The sequence below is a fragment of the Globicephala melas genome, chromosome 2 (assembly GCF_963455315.2).
Source record: "Globicephala melas chromosome 2, mGloMel1.2, whole genome shotgun sequence".
Classification (NCBI taxonomy): domain Eukaryota; kingdom Metazoa; phylum Chordata; class Mammalia; order Artiodactyla; family Delphinidae; genus Globicephala; species Globicephala melas.
Genome location: NC_083315.2, coordinates 132,397,224 through 132,418,882, shown reverse-complemented (window position 1 = coordinate 132,418,882; position 21,659 = coordinate 132,397,224). Strand labels below are relative to the sequence as shown.

Here is a 21,659-nt window from a genome sequence, read left to right as displayed (position 1 = left end):
AATTCTTTTAAATAAATTTTAAAATGTGGCTATGAAATTATGTTCTGTGGACTGTTCTTCATAAAACTATTCTTCATAAAAAAAGAATCCATCTCACGCTAAAAGTTATGTTAACAGAATATTTAAAAATACACAGAAGCTTTATAGTAGACAGAAGGCTGATTCAGTAAGAAAGAAATTAAAACAACAAGATCCTGTTGTATAACACAGGGAATTACACTCAATATCCTATAATACACCATAATGGAAAAGAATATGAGAAAGAATATATATATATAAAAATCACTTTACTGTACACCAGAAACACAACTGTAAATCAACTATACTTCAATAAAAAAAATTTTTTTTAATAAAATACAATTCAACACCCCCCCCCAAAATAAAGAAACTAGAGAAAACTAGGTAATTCTTAGGCTATCATGTTACCTTAAGGGGGAAAAAAAAAATTAAGGCTAATGGTTTTACTCTTGTCTAATGATGAAGAATATCATTTTTAGTATACAATAGAAGTGAAAAGAAAAGATCCAGGTACTCTGTTTAAAACTAAGAATTACCATCACCTTTAATACTGCAATTCTAGGGTAGATTCAGAAATTTCTAGGCATTTATTTTACCTCCCATGAAGTGAATTTTAGAAAGTTTAAAACTTTATATATTGAAATAGGTGTTCCAGAATCTCTGACAACCAACTCAAAAAAAGGACTACATTCTGCTTTTCTGGGTAAGAATTAACACAGCCAAAAAATATCTATCATATTTTATCTAATCCAAGTCACCAATGTTGCATCTCACAACTGGTAAAATGTTTACATAACACTAAAAATTAAAGATGCCTCCAATTAAACTGTAACCGGAGACTAAGATACATCCAGACTTCAGAGATAATAAATTGAGGAGAAAAAAATTCTTACAGTTGATGAAATATCTTATCTGTTAAAAGCTGTATAACAACAAAAGGAAATAGGAATAAGATTTAAGAATAAAACTTAAATATCATTTGAGCATTACACTGGCATGAAGTCATGTCCACACACTAAACATCATTTGTTCAGCATTTTCTCCTCTATTACCTTTAGTTTGAACGGGTAAAGCATATACAAAGTTTATGCAAAGCACTTAAATACCATATTTGTGGGGGAGGAAAACAAATAATGGATTAATTCTTGACAAGTAAACAGATGTTCACAAAATACTTCTAAAATACTTCCACAACATTTGGCACAGCTACTTACACCAATTCAATACCTGCACAGATGTGGATTTTAAAATAAAAAAGAAAGCATGCATCTGCTAAAGGAAGTGCTATATCATTTGCAATAACTTACACTTCAGCTTCTAATAAAATGTGTCAAAATTTAACAGTAGTAGAGAAACATGCCTTCATTTTAATGTGTCATATAATATGAAGTGTTTCTAGAATATTTTTAAAAACTGGAATTTGAAGAATTATTTAGAAGAGTATGAAGGCAACTCTTAGGAAGAGCCACAGAACAGACATCACCTGGGGCTCGAGTTTATGGAGCCATGCTTATTCAGGCTGCTACAGTTTTGATGGCTTGCTATAAATACAGAAAGAAGTATGATGGCAATAGAGGGTGGAGATGAGTTGGAAAAAAATATTCTAAAGGAAAGGAATTAAGGCTTAAGATGTCTGCTATATGCAAAGCACTAGGCTACTCAACTATACATAAACTCCCCAATTTAAATCTAACAAGCTTATAATGTAAATAAAATCTCAATGTAGGAGACCTGGAATGAGAGGTCTTAGAAAGGTTAAGCAATTTGATCAACATCACTGCTTTTAAGTGCTGGTAGTAGGTTTCAAACCCATTCTCTTTTTAAGAATCCACACTGCTTTACAGAAAAAAGTGAGGCTCCAAAAGTCTGACTATTATCCTGAGAGCCAAATGCATCAAAATGACTTAAAGAAATTATTTTTATGCATCCTATTAAACTTTTTTTTTTTTGGAAAATGCTATAAACAGCATTAGCTTCTTCTCAGGAAGAGAAATTAAATTTTCCTTAATTTAGAGACTTGATTAGCACAAGATGACTAGAAATGCAATTAAAAGACATATCTACACTTAAACAAAATTTCTAAAAATGAACGAGTTGATTACTACTTAAGAAGAATCAGACCTTGTTATCTATCGGATATTTCTAACTTATAATTCATGAAAAGCCTTACCTGTTCAGAAACAAGAGTCTGTAGCTTCTGAACTTCTAATTGTAATGCTTTCTTTTGGTCATTTAGAATCTAAAAGAAAGAATCTCAATTTACTGTTTTATTAAGAAAAGGTAACAAAGCAACCATCTGAATTTTTTTTTAAAATCAAAGCCATATTACTGTTAAGTACTTATAAAGTGACAGGTGAATTATATACTGACCTAAGAATGCAAATCTCATGAGGCTCCATTTTTCAGTTTCAATGAACATTATTTCCAGAGAACAGGAATACAGTAATAGTATAATGTACATATACAATGATCTATAAAAAGTTGTTTCTACTGAGCCCCCCAATTCAGTCATGTGGTTTATCCCAAACACTGTTAACACTGTGCTTAGAACCCTTACATGTGTATTTCAAAGAGTTTAATCGTTTGTGCCAATGAATTCTGGGAAACCCTGCTTTCGTAAGTGAGTACTTACAGGATTCCTATTAAGCAAAAAAAAAAAAAAAATTAAAATTAAAAAAAAAAAAAAAGCAAATCTTACTGCATGCAGAGATGTACCCTGGCAATCAGAATGCTTTACAATAATCCTCAAGCTGTTTGGCCGTGACCAGAAACTAGCACTACACCAACAATGGAGGCAAATAAAACCATCTCAAACTACCAAATGAAAACTGTAAAGAAAAGGTTGGGGCAAGACAAGTATCAAAAGTCTACTATAAAAACAGGTAAGTCAAAATAATCAAAGCAAAAAGTCTATGATAAAATTGTTCGTAGAAGTCCCCAAATAAACTATAGAAACACTGTTTCAGAGTGATCACATATAAAAAAGTAGTATTTCTACATTCACTTCAACTGAAAATTACACAAGTTTGTTCAAAGAAAGCTGAGTTGACAAGTTTAATTACACACCTTAAATTCTTCCATTTTGTTTGAAATTTCACATTGTAGCTGCTCTTCAAGCAGTCTTATTTTATCATCCTTAACGTGAATACTATGAGAAAAAAAAATACTTCATATATACAGAAAGCTTACATAAATTATGTGCACAACTATCAGCTATAAGCAGCAATGTCTTCTGTAATTACACTGGAATATAAATGTATGAATGGCCCATGTACAGCAATACTTTAATCACCTTTTTTGCATCTTCTCCAGTTCATGTGCAGCAGCAGCCTGTTAGAAATGAGAATTGTATCATTTCTCAGGAAGTACTCAAACCTATTCTTTTACTTATTTTTACATATTAAAGTTATATTTTCATATATTTAGAGTAAATAGTTAAATCAACAGCATACATTACAGTAATATTTTTCACTGTCCAGTATTTTGTACTTCTTACTGTTCAACTTTTATCCTAGTTTAAGGTATATCCTTTTCTGATTAAATGGCAGAAGGCTAAAACAAGTCAGCACATCATAAGTGTTATAACTGAGTTCTCTGATAAAGTGATCAATTTCTTGGATCAAACATTAATTTCAACATGAATATAGTAACATTTAGGTGAGTTGTGAGAGTCATGGTCAAACAGAAGAGGGTTTGGGGCTTCCCTGGTGGCGCAGTGGTTGAGAGTCCACCTGCCAATGCAGGGGACACAGGTTCGTGCCCCGGTCCGGGAAGATCCCACATGCCGCGGAGCGGCTGGGCCCATGAGCCATGGCCGCTGAGCCTGTGCTCCGCAAGGGGAGAGGCCACAACAGTGAGAGGCCCGCGTACCAGAAAAAAAAAAAAAAAACAGAAGAGGGTTTTAACAACACACCATGCAGCCAAACACAAGTAACCATTATGTTTACTATCTACATAAGTAAAACTAAGGTTTGCAATACCAATGAAAATAAGTGTCAACAAACTGTAATTCTAAGGTAAATGCTTAAAAGCAATAAAGATCTACCTGTTCATTTGCCAGGGCCTGTAATTTTTGCACTTCAGCTTTTAATAAGAAATTCATATTCTGTATATCCTAGAACAAGAAGGAAAAATAGTATTAGAAGTATTTAATATTAAATTTGAAGTTTTGTAATGTATCTCTTCTACCTAAGCAAAGGTCTCAAAGCAAAGGTCTCAAATTACAATTTCTTAAGTCAGAAAGAAAACCATCAACTTCTGTTATTTAACATATTTCCCAAATTATTATGAATAATAAATATCATGTGAGAAAAGGCCTTTGAACTTCTCTTAGAGGGCTAAAGAGGATTTTGTAGTTTAGAAAAGAGGTAAGACACTTTTCAAATGAATTCTATCTAGAGTATTTTCCAGTCTTCACAGACACTCATACTAATTACAAGATCAGGGTAATTTAATGACTATAAAATACTGTAGCCATTTATAAGAATTACTGTACCTTAAGTTCCTCCTCTTTACTTGCTAAGTGATCATGTTCATTTGCTAAAGAATCTTCAGTCTGTTTTATCTGCTTATCCTTTTCTGCAATCCTTTAACAGAAAATAGATTTGTACATTCAATAAACATTTAGAAGTCAAGTCACAAATCAAAGGATTAGAAGCCTCAAATACGGTCATCCTTACTTAAGTAGTTTTTCACATAACCATACCTTCCATTTCTACAGACCATATCAGTTTAGTAGTAACTGTCACAGGCATTACTACAACTCCCTAAAATACATACCCCTATTTTAAAACTTGAGGTCAAAGAAGTTAAGTAATTTAAGCTCACAAGCCTGGCAATCTGAAAAAAAGATTCCAGGTCTTCTGAGTTTAAGTGATCCATGTCTATGCAAATTATACAATACACACCAAAAAAAAGAACTTCATTTTGGGCATACCACCATATAGTTAGATACAGAGTAGCTACAACTACTTATTAGACACAAAAACTAACTTCCACTAATCTCAAATCACAATAATCTCTTCCACATAACTGCTAAAGCCCAAAGGGAAAAAAGCTTCCCCAACTCTTTTTATGACAAAGACATAAAAACATAGAATACATAATGCTTAGGGGTAGAAGAGCAAAAGCTGCTCCAAATCTACTTGAGAGTATTTTTTGAACAAGTTAGAACGTAAAGTCAATCATAAGTGTAGAATCTAACAGCTATCAGTTAGTGGTGACTAAGCAATTTTAAGAGAAATATAGAAAGGCAGGCTTACACTTTATGTAACTCTTCTGCTAGAGCTGAAGCGGATGTCTAAGAAAGAGAAACAGTGTCAACATAAAAGCCCCTAAGAGAAAGTTTTAAAGTTGTACAATAATCATCACAATAAAGCTTTAAAAATTAAAAGAAATAAATGTATATAAAGTTAAGGAAGTATCTGGCTCATGATGAATGTTCACTAAATAACAGCTAATATTCTGAAAGTAAATTTGATCAATAACAGCCAGTATTAGGGAATTATACACATCATAAGACATTTTTAATAAAGTAAGTTGACAGGTCTGAAAACTATGTAACTGCCAAGCAACACATAAATAGGAAAAACAGCAGCAAAGGCTATTTTTCATTCATGTGCTTCTTTTCCTTAGTAACAATTTCCAATAATGAAATGATACCATTCAAGATTAAGATAACAAGTCGTTTGGTAATGCTCGTGTTTATCTTTACTTTTCAAAAGGTACTTATAGCATTCTCTAAATATTAAGTTTCTGATAAATTTTCTATAACTTAAGATCTCAATCCAATTTGAGTTAATAATTTACATACACACATACATCCATATACACACACCCTTTCCTATATTATATAATTCTTTCCCAATTAATTTTAGACTATAGTTTCTACAAAGAGAACAATTAGAAAAGAAAAAAATGGTTGCAACCTCAAAGTTTTGGGATTTTCAACTTGCCTGAACGTTACAAACAACTTTTTAATGTTAAAACCACTTTTTGCACAGAAAATGACTTCTATTCTAAGCTATTACTTTTCCTACAAACAACTTTTAGAAGTTTAAAGTTGAAGAACTGAAACTGAAATTCACAGTATGCATATTATGGAAACAAGCTAAGTACTTGCAAGTTTCTTCTCTTCTTAATGTTATATTATTTATATTCTAAAGGCTATATATCTATATCTATCTATCTACCTATTTATCATGTTACATAAGAATGATGCCAAAGATTAACAGGTTTTACAATACCACCTAGAAAACTCTGGAAGGTTTCACACTCAAACTATACTGAATTATAAATTTAAAAATGATTCTTTGGCATATATAACCTGAGAGCTATGGTTAACATACTGCTAACACCTGAGGGTATACAAAGTTTTCCCTTATGGCTAGTCAATATTTAGTGAATACTTCTAAAACATAAACTATGATTCTTGACACCTGTTTTCTGACAGGATGGTAATCAACATTTTTTTCCTCCTAAAGTTAAAAACTCTCTAACCCACCTTCCCATTAGATTTGGATTTCTTCCGTAGTGTTTTCTTACAGCACTATACGTAATTATCAGAGTGCTTAGCACTTAGGATCATCCAGTTGATTCATTGACTAGTCACCCAACTACTAATCCAGTACGCAGCACTCAACAGGCACTCAGATTATTTACACAGCTAGGAAGCCATTAGTAATGACAAGCAATAAGAAAGCACCATTACCTGGGCTGCTATCTGGGAATGGAATTGTTGAATTTGAGCTTTTAAAGCCTCATTCTGCTCCAAAATATCCTTTCATAAAGAGCAACCAAAAAGGAGAGGGAAAAGTGTTCTGTTAAATATACCAATGTATATGAACAAAATGAGTTACAGGTACATCTGTTTACCTTTAAAAAGGCACTCTTAGATTCCAAAAGGCGTCATTTTAAACAATGATTAGGCATTCTATTCTGAGAGCTAATTTACAAAGCAGAAATTAAGAATACATTGTACTGTTCCTAATCTAATGCAAAAAAGCATAAGACTGTGGGTAAAGGCATCTTTGAGCTCACATTCAGATCATATTGTGACAACTGCTTGAAGATTAAATTAGAATTATTCATCCGCACTCCAGAATTAGGATAAGATAGGCTACCCTCTCTCTTCTACACAAGACACATCCAACCACTGCCCGTCTTTATTTTTTTTAAAGAGGGAAAATTAGATACCTGAACTTGCATTTGTAGAGACTCTTCTTTGTTCACCCTTTTTTGCTCCGATTCCATTAACTGCATTAGCCTTTGCTCCAACTGTTGTTTTGATACCAAGGTATCTGTAAGCTTACTATGCAGATTCTGTACTTCATTTTCTTTGGCCACAAATTTACTCTGTAAATCTAACAAAACATTGCATTTTATAAAGGTCTCTTCCTTGGCCTGGTTACTGCTACTCGTCGTTAGTGTAGGCACTGCCTCCTCTAGAATGCTCTCCTTGAATCTCTCCTCTGCTTCCTGCATATGGCTCCCTTGAGCAGTCTATGCTTACCTTTTTCACAGCACCTGCCACACTGTACTAATTCACTTCCTCTCCCAGAGAGTGAGCTTTTTGAGATCAGAGATTGCCTTTTCCCTATACCCAGAGCTGTACCCAAGGCTTGGCACAAAATACATAATCAATGAATGTGTTAAATGAATGGTACATGGATGTTTAAAACTCTTATATCATTTCTCGCAAGCATTCTTTATTTCCCCAAAGATGCTTTAGTAAGTTATTTAGTGAAAAAAATCAGAGGAAACCAAAGGTCTAAAGAGCCAAAACTCTGTATGATCTAGCCTTGTGTTTGGTACTATATTTTACTAGCTCTCCACCATTTTCATGGGAGGAAGGGGAGTAGTGGAAACATAGATAAAACACACTAATACAAGCTCCATTATTTCCTAAATGAATTCATCGAATTAAGAGTAAGTAGTGAAAGTTAGCATTTAAGTAGGCAGTTTTAAGTCAACTACTTGGGGACTTCCCTGGTGGTGCAGTGGTTAAGAATCGCCGGGGACACGGGTTCGATCCCTGGTCTGGGAAGATCCCACATGCCGTGGAGCAACTAAGCCCGTATGCCACAACTATTGAGCCCACGCACCACAGCTACCGAAGCCCGCACGCCCTAGAGCCCGCACGCTGCAACTACTGAAGCCCGTGCACTCTAGGGCCCACGCACCACAACTACTGAGCCCGCATGCTGCGACTACTGAAGCCCGCACGCCTAGAGCCCGTGTTCCGCAACAAGAGAAGCCACCACAATGAGAAGCTCGCGCACCGCAATGAAGAGTAGCCCCGCTTGCTGCAACTAGAGAAAGCCTGCGTGCAGCAACGAAGACCCAACGCAGCCAAAAAAAATTAAGTCAACTACTTGGAATGGTAATGCTCTTGCTGTTTTTCTCTTCACAATATAGGAATGAGTCCTTCTTAGGAAAAAAAAAAATGAACAACTGATCAAGGAACCAGAGGGAATAACTACAGAAAGGGAACATGCACAGGTTCCCATTACCCTATTTATTGACTATAACTTAATGCCTCAGACAAAACTAGAGAGCTTATTTTTAAAACCCTAAGAAATGTTAAAGAAATAAAAGTACTATGAAAGTGTAAAAGCTATTTTTATTGACCTATAACCAAAATGCCAATTTACACTGTCTTCACATATGGAGAGGGGAGGAAGTTTTACCCAGAATTACATACTAAATTTAAATGAATACCATTTCCCCTTACCTTGCTGAGCTGCTTCATGCTCTGCTGTTCTCTTCCTGATATAGCTCTGGACTTCTTCCCACCTTCTCTCAGCTTCTTGCAGTTGAACCTGGAGAAAGGATAAGTCAGCACAAATACAGGATTCCAATTTAACGGAAAAAAAGCATCCTCTATCTTTACTGTTGTGACATAAAACTGCTTATTCCAACAACTAATCACTAGTCTCCTACATTTTAATAAGATAGGCAGATGTGCTCAGCCTGATAATATGCACAGATATTTTCAGCCACTGCAATTCTACCCTCCAATACACAGGATTTACAGATTGGAGATTATTTCAGAAACTCAATATCTGTGCTGGTGCATCAATATAGCTACTACTATGGATATACCTGATCCACTTTGCTCTGATCAGCTTTCCACTGATCTTCCTTCAGCTGACAGGCTTTCAAAAGGATAGTATCTTTATTGCTAAATTTCAGTGGGCACCTAAAATTCTTATTTTTAGGTATAGCACAACACTTCAATTATGACTATAATATTTAATGCCATTTATCTACTTATCCATATCCATAGAGCACAAACTTCCATATTTATAAATGCTACCAGCAAACACACCAGCAAGACAAATATTTACTGAAAGGAAGGACAACTATATCACTCTCCCACAGGGACCCATGAAAACTTCAAGAAAACAAAAATTATGCTATTTTCTACATTCAATTATTCTCAAAGCCCTTTTAACCCCTACTACTCTAGAACTGGTATTAAGCTATATTGATTGTATCAATGACCTAGGTAGGAGTCTGTCAGATACATTTACTTACAGAAATTGAACTATACGTTCAATAAATCCTCTCCCCAGTAAAAGGAGGAACAGACAATTCTACTCATCACTCTACTCAATGTACACAGGCTAAAAAGTGCCAGAGAAATGAGTCCACTCCTCTCTCTCAGTCAGCCTGAGCAACTCCATGCGTGTCTTCCTAGTGTAAGCATCTCATGACAGCAAGTGCCATTCTGGTGTCTAAAGAAACAATGTGTGATTTTTTTCCCACTATGGCTCAAGTGAAAGCAACTGGAGCACTTCTTCGTCTCGTGCTAAAGGAAAGGAAAATCATCTATTCCAATGCCAGAATAAAAACAGGCTCTACTAAACTTACTGAGAAATCCAAGTTATGTATAAGCGATGTTGAAGGTGATTTTAACTACCTATCAAAAATTTGATTTTTGCCTTACACATATACACCCTAACCTCCATATATATAAGACGAAATCCTACTGTGTATGCCTGTCAATCAGCTAATTTCAATTTTCATATCTTCAAAAAGTCTTTAACTGCAAACTCAAGCCTATATTCAATTTTTTCATTAGTGTACACGTTTCTATATAGGCAGAGCACTAAGACTACAGAAGTCCCATTAAGCCTCAAACTACACTTCTCAAAGCTATATACACTTTAATGTCATTGAATTGAATACCTACATTATTGATGAAATGATAAAGGTAGGAATATATCACCTTCAACTGAGTAACTGCCTGCTCAGCATTCTTCTTTTGGACTTCCTCTTGCTGCAGCTTTCCTGTTTTCTCAGTCAGCTCATTCACCAACCTAGCATAATCCTGGCGCAGTTTATTTAGTTCAGCAGACTGCCTGAAAACAGTAACTGGATTAGGAACCTTCCATTACTACAAAACACATATGAAGAGTAAACAAAATATATTTTATATGAGTTATGCTGAGTTAGTAATTCCACTTATAGCTAAATGAAAATGAATGCTATAAGTGACTACTAATAATGAAGTTTGGTTGAGTGTAATCTGAATCATTCTGAGGACAATAACACAAATACTAAAATTACTATAAAATAATCAAGAAAAACAGATGACCACACACCATGAGCACGAATCAACAGTGTCACCCTCAAATCAGTGTTCTGAAAATCTATTAAAATCAACCAGTCAGAATATTTATTCTATGTAAGCATGCTACTAGTCTTCTCTTGGACTGTTTGTCAAAGTACAGCCCACAGCCAACTAAATCACTATCACAAGGAATGTGTCTTAACATGCAGATTCCAGGATTCCACATCTCAGAGCCAATAAATCATAATCTTATAAGGGTAAGACTCAAGAATATGATTTTTAGCTAACATGCCAGATGTTCTTCAGAATAATGCAGTTTGAGAACTACTGTTAAATGGAATAGAAGGTTTAAAACTTGTAAATTCAGCCTCATAAATTTATAAACTGTTCCACTGGTGGCACTAGTGTTCATCATACAGTTTAGCTGAAGAGGTTCTTCAAAAGCAAGAGGATAGTTTTAGAAAATTCATTTTAGAAACAAGTGTAAAAAACAAAAGTCTAACCAATTATTATCAAACACCATTTTGGTGACTGAAGAAAATACTCTATCATTCAATGAAAATACTCTGCCATTCTATTAAAAGTAAAGCATTTGCAAACATACTTGCTTTCTAGCTGGTTGGTAGTATTGCTGACAGCATCTCTCAGTATGCCATTTTCCTGCTTCAAATGAGCTATCTCTGCCTCCATCTGCTCACGAACTTGCTGGAACTAAAATAATTTTACACACATAGATTTAGAAAACAATGATTGCCAAAGCTAACTTCGAAGAAAATTTATTATGATGAGAATGTAAAAAGCATCAATAGAATGAAGTCTGGATATCCTTTTCAAATAAATACAAACAATTTTAAAGGATAAACTTTGATAGTGACGAATACAAAGTAAACATAAGCTGCCACAGCATTCAAGAATGCAAGTAGATGCCAGCTGCTATCATAGGCAAAATAAATACACTGAGATGCTGTTTTAGAACTAAAAGATGTTTTAGAACTCTTTCCTACACAATAGACTCACATAGAATTAATGTCAATTTTGTGTTAGCAATATTTTAATGAAAGATTTTAGTAATCAAAACTTTAAAAACTGAAAACATGTTCAAAACATTTACATTAAGTTACAAACTGAGCCATAGCCAAATAGATGGCAAATTCACTACACAAAAATCTACTTGCTAAAATATCTGGCTTCTTGTTTTTTATTTCAGAGTTACAGAATCAAAAGACAAGGAACACTGAATCTTATATCCCCACAACCTCAATTTAGTATGTGAAATAATCTTAATAATTTTTAGTAAACCTATTCAATTAAGAAAATCAAGTCTATGTTTCCACTTTTCAGAGAACTTATCATATGTAATCTATATCCTGGCCTCTATAAGCAATCAAGTTGAAAAAAAGAATCACTTCAACACCCTTAACCTTCAATAAAAGATGTTGCTACATGTATCCCACTAATTTTCAAATGAATAGTAAGTCAGAATTAAGAAGAAAAAGGATCACACAAGGCCAGGAAAATCAGTTCTTCAATAACCTGGTTAATGGGAAAGAATATTTCAAATGGCTGGGGCCTGGGAAGATGGAGGATTGAGCCGAATTAGAGCATCAAAGTAGTGGATGCAGTAAGAACCTGAGAGGAGATTCATTCACTTCTTTATCGCTATTAGTGGTATTTCCACAGAAAAAACTGGAACTTCAAAAGCAGTAAATTTTTCAGCAAACTACCAATGTGATCAAAGTAATATTTTGCAAATAAAAATCTGGTACTAATTACACATATTAGAAAGGAAATGAGAGATCTATTAAGGTGCTATAATTATGCTAGTATGAAATAATAAACTAGGGTCATATCTAAAACCTGAATGCAAGAATAACTAGAAATAAAGTATCTTTAAGATTTCAGAACAAATTGTAGATTGGGCAAGGGAGAGAGAAGTCAAAGATTCAAGCATAAGGATAATAATGCCTCAAAACATTAGAAAATAAAAACAACCTGACCAGAAGCAAGAGTTTGATTTTAGACATACGTTAATTTTGAGGTGACGACAAACACTTTCAAATTGAAGCATCAGCCAGCAATGTAAACAATTTCAAAAAGAAATCACTGGTCCACAAAGTCCAATTAGAGGGAGTGTTAGAAGCCCACTTGACAAGCAGACTGAAACCATGTTCTTCAAAACAACAACAAAAATCACTGGTCCAGACCTAACCGAAATCATGAAAATGGATAACACTGTAAAAATAGGCAGTAAGCACTGAACCTTCTAAAATGTTGAAAGAAAACAGGTGAAAATAAGGATCAGAGAGAGAAGGTCACTTAGGCCAAAACCATTATCACTTTTCCTCTCTTCTCCACTCCATCATCAAGCCCTATCTACTATCTCTTTTTTATCAAACTCATCCCCTCATTATCAATGTCTGACTTAAGGTCCTTATTCTCTGACTTGGATTCCTGCAAAAGCCTTTCAACTATCCCTGTTCCACTCTCTACACTGCTGCCACTCTCCATACTATGCCAGAGTAATAATTTAAAATACTAATATAATCACACTGTTGGGTTGCTTAAACTCCTTCACTTGGCTCCCCAGTCTTCAGGGATATAAGGCCCTTTAAGACAAGACCTCCATCTATTTCTCTAGATCTCTTCATTCCAGTCCTGATTCCCAAATACCACAACTCTTTACTGTATTTCTCACAAACCGTTATCACTAGACGACCTATGCTGAAAACACCTGGAGTGCACTCATTAAAAAGCACGATCCTGGGCCCCAAAAGAGACCTACCAAACCATCATCTCATGGGATGGGAAGGAATTACACCATGTAATAAGTCTCATACCCAGCACCCATTCGTTAACTTGCTTTCCTGACAATGCCTAATTGTTTCAAAAGATTCAACACGGTCTGCTTCTCATTTCTAAAAAGTCTTCCCTATCAATCCTTCTCTTCCCCACCTCTCATCTGCGCTGTCCCAAAGCACCTGATGCTTACCTCTACTATAACAGCGTATTTACTTGTCAACTTCTAGCCTCCCCAAAAAGTTGCTTACTTAAGGACAGGGAGACAGTTTAATTAGCCATTTGTACCAAAGCCCAACCCAGGGCACTTAAAAGTTTGCTAATTAAATGAATACAAATATTTAATTTTGTATTCAAAGAATGAAAATATACCTTCATCTGCATCTGTTGAGTCTCTTGGTAACTGACATGCATTTTGTTTTGAAACACATTATGTTCCTTTTCTAATGTCCCAATCCGATCTTTCATCCTTGCTATAACCACACTGCTTCTTTCTTTCTCTGCCATCATTTCCTAGAAGAGTAAATCAGAAAAAAAATATGAAAAACTTGTTATTTAAAAAAATAAGAACAAGACTTTACTAAGAAGAAAACAACATCAGTAAAACAATCATGAATTCTTTTTTTTTTTAATAAATTTATGTTTTTATTTTTGGCTGTGTTAAGTCTTCGTTGCTGCGCGCGGGCTTCCCCTAGTTGCAGCAAGTGGGGGCTGCTGTTCGTTGCAGTGCGTGGGCTTCTCACTGTGGTGGCTTCTCTTGTTGAGGAACACAGGCTCTAGGCACGCAGGCTTCAGTAGTTGTGGCACACAGGCTCAGTAGTTGTGGCTCGTGGGCTCTAGAGTGCAGGCTCAGTAGTTGTGGTGCAGAGACTTAGTTCCTCCGCAGCATGTAGGATCTTCCCAGACCAGGGCTTGAGCCCTTGTCCCCTGCATTGGCAGGTGGATTCTTAACCACTGTGCACCAGGGAAGCCCAATCTTGAATTGTGAAATAAGTACTTGCTTAAAAAGCAAGGTCAAAGGTTTTTTAAAAAAAAATTTGTCTTCTGCATCTTACCTGCTCTTTACACCAATTCCCTTCATAAACACTTAGCTGTTCTGTTTACTCATATTTCAAATGCACTTTCTGGTTTAAGAGTTAAAGACCTGAACATGGAATAAAATCCTACATTCTAACTTGATTATAAGAAAGAACATGTGTTTTTTTTTTTTGCGGTACTCGGCCCTCTCACTGTTGTGGCCTCTCCCGTTGCGGAGCACAGGCTCCGGACGCGCAGGCCCAGCGGCCATGGCTCACGGGCCCAGCTGCTCCGCGGCATGTGGGATCCTCCTGAACCGGGGCACGAACCCGTATCCCCTGCATCGGCAGGCGAACTCTCAACCACTGCGCCAAAAGGGAAGCCCCCAAGAAAGAACATTTTTAAAGCAAAACAAGGTAATTCTTCATTATTTCCAGGTACCAGCTCTTTTAGGGTACAGAATAGGCCCCCAGAAAAAAAAGAGCCGAGAAATAAAGTCTCCATCCTAAGTTAAGAGATAAGGATAAGATATGTTTATAGCAGAATAGGGAAAGTAAAACTCAGAAAGTTTTATTATCTTCCCAAGTCAAACATTAAAAGGGTAATTTCATTTTGAGTTGCAAGTATTGTGAACTCCTAGGATAAATATTAACTATTAAAGTGCAAGAAAGCCAAGCAACTTTAAAGTTATCTGCAGGTATGATCAGTCCATTTTCCCTGCTCTCAGAAACTGTTTGACAAACTTTAAGATTTTCATTTAACTAACGGTTTGCCCATAAGAGTTCATTTACATTTGCAAATTGTTTTACTGATGTACATAATACATTTAGGAAAAAAGTATACACATCTTAAGTATACAGCTCAATGAGTTACACAAAATAGTTTCTTTTTTTAATTTTTAAAATAATCAGAAAACTATAGCTACAGAAAACTACAGTAAAGTTTCTAATCTTAAGGAAACACTTATTTTAGCAACAACTTTGATTAATCTTAATCAAATGCAGCCTAAAATAAATTTATTAAAAAAAAATCAATCTAACCAAGTTTTCCACTGACTTTTTTTTATTTACCTCAAATTCACAGAAAAGATTTTATATTCAAATGAGGCCATTCTCATAACGTCATCAAGTAGCTACATGAACGACAGTGAAATAAACCTCATATAGTCTACTGTATTTAACACCTAAAAGGAGAAACAAGCACTTCGGGAAAAACGAGACCACATTTACTACAGAATTTCAATTATGTTCTCAGTCTACATGATTTTTTTCAATATAACTGACATAGAATATTATATTAGTTTCAAAGTATACAATATAATGATTCAATACTCGCATTTATTGCTAAATCATCACCACACACAGTTACAAACTTTTTTTCTCGTTATGAGAACTTTTAAAATTTACTCTCGTAGCAACTTTCAAATATACAACACAGTATTAATAACTATATTCACCATGCTGTACATTACATCCCCTGGACCTATTTATTTTACAACTGGAAATTTGTACTTTTACACTTGTTTAAAGGCCTTTTTTTTAAACCTCTCAAAGTAAATGGGATTTAAAGAACTTCACTGATTAAAAATTATATCACAAAAACCTTCATGAATAAACCACCCATGTAAGAGTTTCACATTTGTCCCATAAATTGGATTTAAACAAGATCACACTGAGTTTTGTGCTTCTATAGAATAATTCTAGGTCAGAACCAACTGAAACATACTCCCAATGTCCACAGGCTTCCATTATTCAGAAATTAGTATACCTGTAAGTACTGCTATTTTAAATTCACAATTCAACTGTAGGCTATAATAACATGAAAGAGTGAGACCCCATCACCACCACCTAAATTCTAAAAGAAAATTACTTTCACGTGGTATAAATCTACTGCACAAATAAATCAGGAATTATGGACAATTTCTAAAATCCTTCATTGTATCTGATTTAGAAAATATAACCCTTAAATACAAGAATATCTTCACCTGGGTTAACTGCTTACACCGATCCTTCATAGCAGCAGCATCTTCCTTCAGACCAGTAAGTAACTTGTCTTTTTCTTGAAGCTGATGTACAAGTGCAGTCAACTCTCCTTTATTTGACTACAATTGAGAAATCAATACAAAATTAGTTAATAGTAAACATCGGCTAATGAAAATTATGAAGATGAACTATCTGATATCAAGTGTTCTTAGGCCAATGCAGAGTTCACTATTACATATAAAGTAGAATAACTGCCAAACACTGGTCAGTGAAATATCATTCAGAAAAATCACTGTATCATTACATATTCTGATGCATAACATAGGACACATATCAATCAAGAAACAGATTTTTACAAAGAATTGACTTCCATTTTTAAACACAAAATCAAGATAGTAATCTCTCCCTTCTCCTCCTAAAAGTTCAAAAGAGGGGTATGAAATGAAATGCAAACTGAACCAAAAGAAAACAAACATCTGTAACGTCAAAGCATAATATCAGGAAAGACTTCCGAAAGCAGTGGAGATCAAACAGATGCTCAACAACCTTGTCAAAACATACCCAAGACTACAGAGGTGCCATGGGTACATAGTTCTCTGAAGTTAACAGGAATATACTGAAAGGTAAAACCAACAATCCCCCATTTGACATCAGGAACAAGCACAAATATAGAAGGCAGGAATTTTCTTGGTAGGAGGTCTTCGCAAGCAGAAGTAGGAAAGAAGAAATCATACAGGTAAACTTTATTCAAAGAGAGCAGCTAATCAGTAAGGAAGAGTTAAGAGAGATCCTCTACAGTGAGATCCTCTGTAGTGAACTCTTATATGAGAAAAAGGAAAGGCTAAAAGAACTCATTTTCACACATAGCCGAAGGAGAATAGCTTGCCTTAGCCATTCATTATCAATCCCTAGCCACAGAGATGATCCAAGAGAAACACCCCTCACTGGAAGAGGAGTATTAATGAAAAAGAAATAAAACAAGGTCTATGTAAGATATGAGAAAAAAGGAAGGAAAGCAATAAGAAAAACCAAATGCCAAGTGGAGAAAAATCACCATAAAAAGACTGTCAAGAACAGACAAAAACTGATTAAAAAAACATATCACTATGACTTTCGAAAGTCTAACATAGCAACAATTTCTAGAAAAACAAGAGCAAAGAACAGAGCTCACAAGAAATAATTCAGAGGAAAGATAAGACCACAGAAAGAGATGAAATATAAGCTGGTAAAGCCCAAAGTAGAAATAAAAGTAACACCATCTAAGAAATACAATCCAATTAGAAGTAGCAAACAGAAAAAGACATGTTGCTGAAAACACAGGAGAAGACATAGAGTTCAGGGTGGAGAGAAGTAAATAAAAATAAGAGGAAATAAACCAAAGCTTTATTTTTTTTAGGACAAAAATATGAAAGATAAAGACAATAGGCAACGAAGATCCAACTTATGCTTAATTGATACCCATTATTTCAATTCTTTTAAGGGACACTGAATCTCATGACTGAAAAGACATGCTTTACCCAAGGGAATACTGATAGAAGAGTCAATGCAAAGCCACATTATAGCAAAATTCCCATGACTTCAAAGAAGCTGAATCCCTTGATGTTTGTACAGTAGGGTGGACACTGGAAAGTCCAATAAATAATAAAAACTTGGTTGATTACCCAAAGGATGTTTTCATTGTGAGAGTGTATTTTGACAAAAATACATGAAAAGAATGCAAATTCAGGGGACTTCCCTGGTGGCCCAGTGGTTGACTCTGGGTTCCCAATGCAGGGGGTATGGGTTTGATCCCTGGTTGCGGAACTAAGATCCCACATGCCACGTGGCAGAGCCTTTAAAAAAAAAAAAAAGAATGCAAAAATCAGGCTGGTCTCAGACTTCTATCCAGCGATAGGAATGTAGAGAATGGTAAAGCAAGCATGACAAATTATCAAGGAAAGAAAGTGCTACCCAGAAAAATTATACCCCACCAAACTATCATTCAAGTACAAAGACAATAAAACAGCATTTTAACTTGCCAGAATTTGGGAAATACAGGTTCCATAAGCCCTTCTTGAAACAATTCCAGAAAAAAAAAACAATTTCAGCCAACCAAGAGATGAATACAGAAGCTTATGGCAAAAGAACTGGTATCAAGCTTTGAACCCAGCATTAAGCTACAGAATTAAGACTGAAACAAACATAAAAATTATAGTCACAAAACAAACATTAAATATTGTAAGTATCTGATAAACAAATGCTATAATTAACAAAAGTAGAGAGGGAAGGAAGAGAGAAGGTAGGAAAAATTTTAAATAGACTTCCTCCTGTTATACAACATGGGGCCAAAATAGTTACTAACTTAGAGTTGGAAAAAAAACACATAATTGAGGCAAGTATATTTAAAGGCCAACAAGAAGAAATCAATAATCAACCAAAACTATCAAATATTTTTTTGCCTTTTCTTTTTTTTTAATTGGGGTATAGTTGATTTACACTGTTATATTAGTTTCTGCTGTACAGTGAAGTGGATCAACTATATGTATACATATATCCCCTCCCTCTTGGACCTCCCTCCCAGCTCCCACCATGCCACACATCTAGGTCACCACAGAGCACTGAGCTGAGCTCCCTGTGCTATACAGCAGGTTCCCACTAGCTATCTATTTTACACATGGTAGAGTACCTATGTCAATCCTGATCTCCCAATTCATCCCACCCACACCTTCCCCCACTGTGTCCACACGTCCATTTTCTACATGTGCATCTCTATTCCTGCCCAGCAAACTGGTTCATCCGTACCATTTTTCTAGATTCCACAAATATATGTGTTAATGTACAATTCAAATACATTTTAAATGTTTTCTTACTAGTAATCACACTGAGTTAACATTTTTGAGCAATTATTTTATGCTAGGAACTCTAAGATAATACCTTATTATCATTCCCATTTTTGAGATGGGTAAACTGAGACACTGAGGTTAAGTAACTTATCTAAAGCCACAAAGCTCAAAGTGGCAGAGTCCAGATTTGAATCCAGGAAATCTGACCCTAGAGCCCAGGATCTTAACCTACACTCTAAATATACAACAGAAGTGTCTTATAGCTTAAACACAAAGGCGTGTGTACATACACATAGAACATAACATCTCCTCTCCAACTCTGCAAAAGCCCTCTAGCTTTTACTCTGTTTTCCCCTTCCCATCTAAGCTTATTCAAAGTGGATACTGTCACCTTTCCTATTCATTCATCACTTATTTATAGTCTAGTACTCCAATGAAACTGCTTTCACTAAGGATATCAAATCCATTTTTTCAATCCTTACTCTCCTTGATTGCTCTAAAGCATGTCACTGCTGATTTTTCCCGCCACCCCTGAACTCTCTACCCTCCCTAAGCATCTGTGATCCCACTGTCTCCTGCTGTTTCTCCTCTCACTATACTCTGTGGTGGCTTTCCCTGACCTTTAAATGTTGGTGCTTCTCAAGGTTCATTCCTGAACTTTCTTACCACTCTCCACATCCTCTCTGGACTAACATATATCCACTATATGTACTGGTGATAGTTCATTACTTTCTGAAATTACCCACTTTGCAATATATTTTCAACACCAGAGAATTATATATTCAATTGTGAAATAATTGTATCCACTTAAATGCTCCAAAGGATGCCTACAACAACTTCCTAAATATTTTCATAATCCTCTACTCTCTCTTCCTTTGCAAAGTGCTCATGAATACCATTGTCACCACAATCTATCCAGTTACTCCAGAGCAAAAACAAGCATTCATTCTAGACTCTTCTTTAGCCACCAAATCTAATTGGTCAGCAAGTCCTCTAACTTCTCTATCTCTATCCTACATCTATGCTTATATTCCTGCATTTATCTTCCCCCTTTCTCTGAAGTGGTCTTTATTAGGTGTGGGGATTCATCTACATCCTGGACCTTGAAATCTATTAAAAGGTCTGAGCAAGAATCAATTTCCATGACAGGAAAAGGGAGAAATTAAACTTACCAAGTCTTTCCCTGATAAGAGTGGATCTACAAGGGCACTGAGTCCCTGAAGATAATAGAATCACACCATAAGAAACACAGAACAAGATTTTAATTGAAAGCCAAAGGTTCCAAGGAAAAGGGAAAACTGTAAGGTTTCAAAATATTTACTCTATTTCAAAACGTTATCTTTAACAGTTCCCAACTTCCTCCTTGGCCTGCCTAATATAGCTATCAAGGGGAGTCTGATTTACCACCCAACCTCTAGAGTTCAAAGCTGTCTCAAGCAATAAAATGACTACTCTTGCACCCATAAACCACCACCACCACCATCCTTAGTCAGAAGAAAAACACCTGAAGCAATTAATTTTAAAAAGCAGTGATTTCAAACAGGTAGTAACTAAGTTCAGCTGGAGGCTTTTCCCTGCAAGAAGATTTTCCCAATCCTCACAAATAACCAGGAACCCTTTTAAGATAGACACTTACCCAATTAAAGTAAATCAAAAGATAAATTCTTCAGTCAAGAACTTCAAGAATGTTCCTTGCAAGAGAATAATCTAACTTTGTATCCAAAGTCACACAGTTATCGCACTCTGATGATCCTCGAACACACTGTTTACTGAGCCACTGCTGGCACCACACGGAGACTGTCCAACAAGCATACTACATTGTAAAATGCCACAGATTTGTAAAACACGTTGTCAACAGATACCTGGAAGTATGGACAGACATACGCCATGATAAATGCTATATGACAAAAAAAATTCAGATGGCTATGAGAAAGAGAGAAGAGAATAATTTAGACTAGGAATTCAGATTAGCCTTATATGAGGAAATGATATTTAAATGGAAACCTGATGGAGGAAATAACCAAGGAAAGAAGTTAGGGGGTAGGGGCTTGGGGGTTTTCGGACAGTCCAGACAGAAGAGAATATTTGGTTTTCTTTAATGAGGGGATGAGGAAAATGCCATGAGATCAGGTTATAGAGAGAGACAGACATAGGCCTTAAAAGGAATCTGGATTTTGCTTTAAGTGCAAAGAGAAAGGCACCAAAGGGTTTTTAAAGCAGTGATTTACCTCTTAAAGGCTGCCTTGCAGTTGTGTAGAAAAAATAGACTAGAAGGCTACAAGGGAATGCAGAAACATCAACTAGGAGAATACTGAAGGTTATCAAATGAGAAGTGATGGTTTGGACTAGGACGGTCTTTAATAAATGGGAGAGGATTCAAGATGGTGGAGAAGGGACTTCCCTGGTGGTCCAGTGGTTGGGGCTCTGGGCTCCCAGTGCAGGGGGCCC

At 35.5% G+C, this 21,659-nt stretch overlaps 1 protein-coding gene across 12 annotated transcripts in view; it reads right to left on the bottom strand.

The window, feature by feature from the left end:
- The window catches only part of KTN1 (kinectin 1), a 118,319-nt gene that overhangs the window by 40,978 nt on the left and 55,682 nt on the right, over nt 1–21,659 (bottom strand). For all 12 annotated transcript variants that reach the window (XM_060294836.1, XM_030855069.3, XM_060294837.1 and 9 more), the window contains 13 exons: nt 16,392–16,508; nt 13,763–13,903; nt 11,199–11,305; nt 10,250–10,382; nt 8,750–8,837; nt 7,213–7,379; nt 6,728–6,796; nt 5,280–5,317; nt 4,514–4,604; nt 4,064–4,132; nt 3,311–3,348; nt 3,085–3,166; nt 2,189–2,257 (listed from right to left, as the gene is read on the bottom strand). In XM_060294836.1, coding sequence (XP_060150819.1) covers nt 2,189–2,257; nt 3,085–3,166; nt 3,311–3,348; nt 4,064–4,132; nt 4,514–4,604; nt 5,280–5,317; nt 6,728–6,796; nt 7,213–7,379; nt 8,750–8,837; nt 10,250–10,382; nt 11,199–11,305; nt 13,763–13,903; nt 16,392–16,508 — 1,209 coding nt within the window. The remainder of the gene's footprint in view (nt 1–2,188; nt 2,258–3,084; nt 3,167–3,310; nt 3,349–4,063; nt 4,133–4,513; nt 4,605–5,279; nt 5,318–6,727; nt 6,797–7,212; nt 7,380–8,749; nt 8,838–10,249; nt 10,383–11,198; nt 11,306–13,762; nt 13,904–16,391; nt 16,509–21,659) is intronic.